General features: G+C 37.5%; 1 protein-coding gene across 1 annotated transcript; it reads right to left on the minus strand.

Annotated features, from left to right (window-relative positions):
* Nucleotides 1-322: 322 nt before the first annotated feature.
* LOC108374734 (putative nuclease HARBI1) lies at nt 323-1,223 on the minus strand. The gene is made up of 2 exons (XM_017630732.1): nt 962-1,223; nt 323-903 (listed from the first exon to the last, which is right to left on the minus strand). The coding sequence occupies exons 1-2, from the start codon at nt 1,221-1,223 to the stop codon at nt 323-325; spliced, it is 843 nt and encodes a 280-aa protein (XP_017486221.1).
* Between the last annotated feature and the right edge of the window lie 8,046 nt (nt 1,224-9,269).

Genomic DNA, 9,269 nt, shown 5'->3' on the forward strand with positions numbered 1-9,269 from the left:
GGGCGTTCTTGAAAAGTTTTCTGAAATAGAGCGTTGTTGAAAAGTTTTCTGAGATAGGGCGTTTTCGAACTGGCTGCCGAGATAGGTCGATCTTCCACTCATATACTATGTGCCTTATCAGTATTAACAAATTTATATAATTACTAGAATGTGTATCTGACTTTTAAATATGTAGATACAATTTTTTTGAATACTTATATAAAAGATATTTACAAGCATACATATGTGCCCTATCAGTATTTACATAAATACTAAAATGTGTTCCTGAATTAAAAAAAAAGAAGTTTTAAAGATGTTTATTTTTTTAATAATCAAAAGAAATTTACAAGCATTCGAAATAGTTTTGTATTATATGGTTTCTATATAAATTGTCATTTCGACCTGAAGTTGAGATTGTGGGTACTTCAACAATTGCATCGATGATATTATTTATTTCATTTTCGTAGACTGCTGGTGCGACACAATCGTTGTTTAAGTTGCAAATGTTATGTAAAACTGCGGTTGCAACGATTATACATTCCACTTCCCTGAGATTCATTCGTATTCCCAGCGCAAGAACTGGAAATCTTCGTTTCCACACACCGTATTGACGTTCAACACAATTACGAGTTCTGATTTGCGATTCGTTATATAACGCCTCAGCCGGAGTTTGTACTTTTAACAAAGGTGTCATTATCCACCGATTGCAAGGGTAGCCACTGTCGGCAACGACTATTGCATTCCCGAACTCCCCCGCTTCAAATCGGCTAAATATTCTTGAATTTTTAAGTATTATTGCGTCATGTGACGATCCTGGCCAACGGGCTACGATGTCCATGATGTTCAGTTTGCTGTCACAAAGCGTTTGCACATTAATTGAAAAGTAGTTCTTTCGGTTTCGGAAGAGTTCTGCTTCATCCCCACCTAAATAGTGACGCATTTTAGATAATCCTCATTAGTTGAAATTATTTAATGTACTGACCTGGAGATAGTACTCTTATATGTGTGCAGTCCATGGCAGCTAGCACGCGTGGAAACTTTGCCGTTTTATAAAATTGTCTCTGAATTTCTCTTTGGCTTTCTAATTCCAAGGGGACTTTTATAAATCGTTGTCTTAACAATGCAATGTTGTGACACACTCTCCTTATTGCGCGACAGGAAGAACTTTTTGAAACGCCACACAGGTCACCGCCAGTTCTTTGCATGCAGCCAGTTGCAAAGAAACGCAGTGTTAGTAAAAGCATTACTTCGAGAGAGATCGCACCGTTTCTACACTATTTATCAAAAAATAGCAGAATTTGTAATCGAAGGTACTTTAATGTTAACTTACTTGTTAGTTTTGTGCCGAATTTCGTTCCTAATCAGTTCAAGTACCATCCAAGCTGATTGTTTAGCCAAACGAAACCTATACCGAAAGTCGACTTCATCATAATATGTAAAACAATTACGTCGTTCCCTCATTATACGAGGACGACGATTTATAAAATTATTTATTAAAATTTCGCACTCCATATCACTTTCGTCTTCAGATTCCATTTTTTACAATATATTTATCTTCTGCTACTTTCAAATCAGCTGATAGAAAAACGTGAACATAGCTGCATATCATCGTATTTAAATAATATTTAAATGGGAAAAGGTGACCATTTAAATAAAAATTAAGTCAAATGGTGAAACTGAAAAAAATAATTTTTCACTTAAATTGCTTTCGTGAAACTGGCTCTTATACTTATACTTATACTTATACTTATACTTATACTTATACTTATACTTATACTTATACTTATTCTTATACATATACTCACAAAGCACTTGGTATCTCCAGAAAGGCCGCAGCCGCTGAAGGGTTTATCGATATAAAAATGCGACCAGGCTGTGAGGCGTGGTCTCCGTAGATTTCGCCTTTTAATAGATTGATGTGCAAATAGCAATTGACTGTCAATAGTGAGCGAAAGATAGGTATTGGCTATTCTTTTAAGGGTTTAGTCTCCGCTGATACGGTACGCAATCATATTTAAAACAATCTAAAAGTTTCGAGCGCCGCAGTAAGTTTTACCGGTGTTATTCCAACAGGCCCCACAATTTCATAGAGCTTAAAGCTATGTATCCCCAAAGTGATTTTCTCCTTCGTTCACTAATCCGTCTGAAGAAGCGACGTCGGTTTTCGTCTTTATCTCTGAATTTCCTGCGAAGTGCGCGTCCATAAGTAATACGGCTTTTCCAGACCCATTGTGCTCCAGGATCAATCCCACTTCCTCAGAAGGCAATCGGGCTTGAGAAGCTCCAGTGAATAGTTTCTTAACATACAATATTTGACGTATCTTCGATGGAACTACGAAAATTTATCAAGAATTCTGTTTCTCTCTTCTTGTCAGCTACATCATTCGGCTTACACGGCGAGACCAGCTCATAATTGCACCAGTAGGGTGTCCGCCTTTGTGGTCAGGACAGGCAGACAAATCCCAACACAAAATAACGAAAAAATGCTGAAATAGAAAATTCTTAAAAACCTAAAATACACGAATCACAAAGTATGAATTTAAAAATAAACAGGTAAGTATACTAAAGAACATAGAGTTTTAGAGTTTATGGGTCAAATTTTTATATACATAGTGGTAAGCACAGTACATGTGACAAGAGGAAAGAGTGGTGCTAGGCAAGCGTCTAACTTTCAACGCTCACTTCAGCTATGTGAGGGAGAAAGCGGCTCCAATGATTCCGGAACTATCGCGAATAATGCTCAACACGCGGTCACCGAAACAACGCATGCGTCTACTCTTAGCGAGTATGGTTAAAAGCTAAATACTGTACGCGGCCCCAATCGGGTCAAACGCGGCACAGTGTTCAGCACACTTCTGCGGAATCAACTCTACATATCCCTTGTGTGCGCTCCGAGTTTGCAGCGCCTTCAAAACCGTGTCAGCCGAAGCAGCTCCCGTAATCGCCACTATGACACCCATGGATATACTGGCGACAGAATTGACGCTTCATGCATCCGCCCGCATTCTCTAACTCAAATAGACCGACGTCGAGCCCGGTAAATCAGCATTACAGAGTGGCAAAACAAGTGGAATAGTACGACTGAAGATCGTTGGATCTATCGTTGCATACGAACCCTGAAATCCTGGCTTAATATAACGCAAGGCGAAGTAGATTTTTACCTGAGCCAGTTCTTTAGCAGACAGCAGGCTGTTTTAAGGCATACCTGTTTAAATTTAAACATGAGCACGACCCGTACTGCGACTACTGCGGAAGTGGGGTGGAGAAAGACCTCCGCCACGCATTCTTTGAATGCCCTTGATTCTATGTGCATATGAAACAACTGAGTCGAGCCGATAGAATGGTGTTTACGCCCACAGTCAGTAGTCCACTATATGTTGAACGAGCATCAGCCAGCGACACACTAACTTCAATTCTGAAACGGAAACCTAGGCCATTCCAGTCACCAAGCCAGTGTGGCTTGTAGGGTACTGTAGCTTAGAACGTAAATTTGAATACTCCGCGTCAGAGCCGACTAAACCATGCAAATTATATAGTTCTACTTTCTTATTTTCACACCAACGCTAACGATGTGTAGGCACGATGTTATGCTTTCGCTTCTCACATGCTTGGCAAGCACTCTTATGCAGATGTGTTTAGTATTGGTGTGGCCGGAAATGCTCTAGATGGTGCTCTCAATTGTTCTGGCAACTAAGCTCAGACAGGAGAAATGCTCGTATATGATGGGTGGAACCTCATTTATCAGATATGTACATAGATCTGAGCAGCCTACAACTTTGGAAATCTGCGGCTTCTTGATGGATGTAAATAGCATATGAATTATGAATCATCTGAGGGCATCTGCAAGAGAAAGAAAACTGTGGCTATATTCAGTACTACTCAGCGATGTATAATGCTGCTCGTGAGGGTACTACGGCTCCCGTCGTGGGTCAATGTCTAATGCCGATTTTATACTCAGCTGGGTAAATTTTTTAATTTTATGTACTTAGTTCTGGTTTTCTAAGAAACATTCATTAAAAAATCTTCTGATATTTTCTCATCTAATCACGCAAACTTGTTATTTCAATTTTCTATCATCTGCTTTTTATTTTCATCGCCAAAGACTATATTCCCTTAAAATACACAAACTACTTGTTTAACACTCTCTATGCAAATGATCCAACTTTCGTATACAAATTTTCAACAGCGGTTATCGAAATCTCTTGGCAATAAACTAAATCATCAAACCAACACACACAGCCACTCATGTAAGCAAATCAGCCAAAGTACCTGCCAAAAACGATTTTATTGACACTTAAATAAACTTTGACAGAAAAAAAACACCTTAAGGTCTCACGACACAATAGCATCACATTTGGCACAATAACAAGTTTCAAGTTTTTAAGCGCCTCAATAAAGTTAAATCATTTTAACGGCCCTACGGAAACTCACTAACAGAAAGCGAAGGAGAAAAACGAGCATGCAAAGCACTAAAATTATAGCTTTAAAGTACGATAAATATCTACAAGTTATAACGTCGCCATGTATTACGGATACACACAATGTGCACATAGACACATATTTATATGCACTTACCTTATTTCACGGGCATTCACCGGAAATAGCTGAAAACTATCCATAAGCCAGTGATCCGTTAGTCAAATACAATACACATATACATGCATAAGTAGTTGTAAAAAAATAAACTTTAAATCGACTTACTTTTTCTCTACTTATTCAGTGACACTTTGCTAAGTTCCCTTTTTTCCTAAAATATGCGAAAATTGTCTTCCTCTTTCCCACTTATCTTCATGATGTCTTTTTAAATATACATATATATTTTTTTTCTTTCTGCCACTTTCACTTAACATTCAGTTGGCATTTTAACACCCCCAACGGGCTCATCACTTTTGCAACGCCCTTCTTTCGTGTCACCGTCCCAGCAGACATCTATTATTATAGCAGCACATTGCATTCTAAATACTAGTTGCATGCCACAGCAGTCATGTCCCTGCTGCACAATGGTTGACTCATAGCCACAGGTGCTTTGGAAAACTTTTACTGCAGAAGACACCTTCTTATTTGACTCTGCTGGCATCCACTTCTGTCACTTTGCATTATTTAGGTGTTGGTGTTGCCAACTGGCTTCCATTGGCGCTATCTCTTGCAATCATTTGGTAGTCTTCTAGTCGTCGTGTTTTTTTTTAGCTTTAAGCCTTTTGATGCGCAATGGTATACAGCATTTGCGCTCATGCTGAATTTATTTGGGATCTTTGTGTACTCTTGGCAAGAACTTCTTGCACCTTACATTCGGTTACAAATTTTGCACTGCTAGCAAAGATAAGGGCCGGTAGGTAGCAAACTATGCACCGTCAAATACGGTCAGCTGGAAAAAGTTGTATGCAGTTCAGAAGTTTTCAAACGTGTCAGTAGGCGACACAGCAGTTCTTCTTGGAATGTCAACGTAGGGACCACACCAACAACGCTGTGATTCGATCTATCCAACACCGCCCTTTGGCATGTCAGACAGCAGCTGGAAGACTGCAAAATTGGTTTCAAGCCGTACTAAGACCCACTGTTTAGCGGGGCACGATAAACAGCAGCTGGTAACAACGTGCATAGCACAGCTCCGTTCATCATGGTGCCACAGCCTCAACAGCTACTTTCCTCGGCAAAATCCAAAAGTTGTAAACGCCTTAATGGTGAACCTGAACACTGTGCCGAATAACCACAGACTGTGAGAAACCCTTGCTCTGATATCAACCGGAGGCTACAAGTACTTCTATTAAGAAACTATCTACGGCAGGAAAGGGGCGCTATATATAAATTTTACCGCTCCAGAGTTGCTAGAGAATTTGTGACCGCCAATTGCCAAGGGAACCGTGAGCTTGCTACACTGTCGATTGGCTGTGGAAAAATGAACATCCTTCAATGAAAAGCAATTATTCCCAAGTGCATAACTCCCCAAAATAAAAATGACCCACCGTTTAAGAAAGGAATGCAAGCCGGAACAATGGTCGTCCTTAAGGCGAAAGCGACCTTTGCTGAGATATCCAGAACAGCCGCTTAGAATGGATTTAGGCTATCATTGCTGCCGACTACGACTACGACAAAATACTTTTCTTTCTTCGACAACTGCAGGCAATTCAGGCAACAATTCTCTAGATGTTTGGACAGTGGCGGAAAAGCCTCATTAAACCTTAACATTTCTGAGACCACGGAAGGGCCTGTCAATTAAAGTCGCTGACGCGTATACGAGGTTCCCAAACCAACTTCTTCACGGAGCTAGTGAGTACCTCCGTTGAAGATTATCATCTTCATCTAGAGTCCGGTACATGGGTTGCCACCATAGATCGACTTTGGGGCGCAACTCGTTTATTCTAACACTACAATCAAAATTTTTCATTTATTTTTCTCCTATCGCATCCTTTACCTCTCCACTTTTTATCACATTTTTCTTTTATCTCTCTCTCTTCCCTTTAGTATATTTTTGTAAACTTATTTTGTTTCCCTCTTTTCTGCTGTTTCTTTGTTTAATCCTGTTTCTTATTAAGACAACTGCTTTTTAAATTCACTCATGCCTACTTAATATTATTAAGTGGCATAATGACGCCTTCGATTATAAATTTTATTTATTTTAGATATAGTAATCAAAAAAAGATCGATATATATGAACGGTTTTCTTTTTCGAAGCATCCATATAGGCTGCGTTTCTTTATACATTCCGGATAATCCCATTTCACAGTCGGAATAAACAGAATGCGTTTGAAATATACGTCACCATATCAACAGGAACGTTCTAAAGAATAAATAAACAAAAAAGCTTATTCCAAACGTTCAGAATGAATAAAGAAATGCAGCCATAATGTAGATAAATCTACTTGTTGACATTATACTCGATAAATTTTTAGAAATAATAGAAATAATAAATTTTACTTTATCGTAAACGCCTTCGATATATAATTTTATTTTAATATTTATGTATCGGTTTTTATATAACTAGTACGAGTAACGTTGGCAATTATTTGATAATATAAGGGAAAAAGGGAATAAGAATATACTAGATTTATTTAACTTGTCCTCTATTAACTTATCGGTATTTTTATTAAAACTGTTATCGATAAACTTGTCGATTGTTTATAGCAACGTATATTTGTCGATATTACCTGCACCTTATCGATACTTTCATTGCTGTGTTTATCGATATCACTTTAGACATATTCATCCTCAATAAATTTAAAATATCCCACTTAAGTAGAGTATTCCAGTCAGCCAACGTTACCTCGGAAATCAATTTAAATCCATTTTTTTTTTCTTTGCACATCTTTATATACATATGTATGTATGTAGATATACATAACTCAAGTTCGTGTAAGGCACAGATTTTTTACCCGTGTGATTACAACGCTTTTAAATCGATTTATTTCACCTGAATAATAATACCTACGTACCAACAAGGATTACATTACCAATGGGCAAACACCGCATAATGATATACGACCCCACCTTGGCGACGACTACCACTGAACTTGGCATCCGCAGGAGAGAGGCTACTGCCATGGCAACCAACACCACCGACACGTAGTTGCCCTCCAACACTGGGTATTCATTGCAACTGCACAGGTGTAAAGAATGTGAGGAGAATGGCATGAAAGCGAGAAAACAAACAGGTGTTTAACCTTGAACTTTTGTCAACTTGATGGAAATATGTATGCAGGATCAACTTAAGCGACAACAACCGAAGAATACTAATAAAAAGCTAATGACCAAGAAAGTTACATATCGGCAATGGAGAAGTGAAGGAAATCAACGCTGATTAGACGCAAATGATTTGGGTTAAGGGGGCGTCGAGTACGGGTGGTGCGGGTGCCGCTGTGGATTGCGTGGCCTCGGGTGAGAATGTCAAAGTCAATGGCAGAATTGAAAGGAAATGCTGCTAATTTAGTAGCTGCCAATTGAAACGAAGTACACAGTGTGAAATCAAAAGAGATGAGGAAGAAGAAGAAAAAAAATATATGCGTTGTGCATAATTTTAAATGAGATGAAAGGTGAAGAACGGAAGCCAAGGCGAATGAATGAGGTAAAAATGTAATGAGAGCTGCAGATGTAATGAGCTCTGAGTGTGATTTAGATTTTTTAATGAGATACGCGTATATTTTTAGCTTTATTTGTTGAGGTTACGTGACTTCTTCAAGTGGTCAATGAAATATGAGGCCGATAGATCTTCGTACCCTTTTTGAAGTAGGTAAATGTGCTGATTGAAGACAAATTACAAATTTTACACACAAAAAGTCAATATATTCGCCAAACTAGGGTGGAAAGATAGTAAAATTGCGTTTTCAGTTTTTTTTTGTAGTATAACAATATGGATATCAAATAAAAGAGAAAATTCTGTACAATTAAAAAATAAAATAAAAAATTGGTGCATTAGGATGGAGAGGTACTTCAAATTTCCTTTTATAATTTTTTCCTTGAACATCCTTGCAAATTTGCAGAATTTATTTTTGAAAAAAATATATGTTAACGACTAATACACACGCGACCACAACTTCGAATTTCGCTCTTCTAACTTTATTGGCTTAAAATAATAAAACTAAATAAAAGAGCATTTTCGTCCTTGTGAAGCAAAAAATTGAACTTTTTTTTAATTCTACAGAAATTTCTCATTCATACCATTATTTTACATTTCACTGAATTTTATAAACAATTTCTTGGATTAATCATAAATTTGAAATTTCGACGTCCTTAAAAAATATATCCTAACGTCAGAGCGAAAAACTAAAACTGCAATTGTACTATATTTATATTGTATAAAAACGTGGGGTGAAACCAGCGAATATAAGCTAGTAAAAATGTATTATCCCTTATTTATTTTCAGCATGAGTTTACTAGATTGCATTCCGCAACAATGATAGGAAAAATTCCATAAGAGCTTTCAATTAACCCAGACAAGTTAAGTTAAGAGAATTTCATTAAATGCCAAAGAACAGGAAAATCACATAAACGCGTAATAATAGCCAAGAAAATGTGTTGAATAAACAAAAGACGTTGCTGTCAACTCACGGTTGATGACAATGAATTAATTCAAGTACGCTAAAGGGGAAATGAGAATAAATGGGCTGCTCAGAAGCTTCAAAAGTACAGACTATGGTAAATAAATATATAAATAAATAAATCTATCATTTTCTTTTGTTAGTTCCCTGTTTTAGTTCATTCATTTAACAAGCTTAAGTAGCATGTGTATTGAAAAGGAAAACAAAAGAGTTAATAAAATGAAAAGCGTTGAATAAACGAGGCGCTAAAATTGTTGT

Source organism: Rhagoletis zephyria, unplaced genomic scaffold, assembly GCF_001687245.7.
Source record: "Rhagoletis zephyria isolate East Lansing unplaced genomic scaffold, Rhagoletis_zephyria_1.1 Rzeph_scaffold_08076, whole genome shotgun sequence".
Lineage (NCBI taxonomy): Eukaryota > Metazoa > Arthropoda > Insecta > Diptera > Tephritidae > Rhagoletis > Rhagoletis zephyria.

What these genes read in the sequence shown, in the direction of transcription:
- LOC108374734 (XM_017630732.1), bottom strand. Translation starts at nt 1,223, where the DNA reads ATGCTTTTACTAACACTGCGTTTCTTTGCAACTGGCTGCATGCAAAGA. An exon ending in TATAAGAGTACTATCTCCAG is followed by an intron (nt 904 to 961) that starts GTCAGTACATTA and finishes GTCACTATTTAG; the next exon opens with GTGGGGATGAAGCAGAACTC.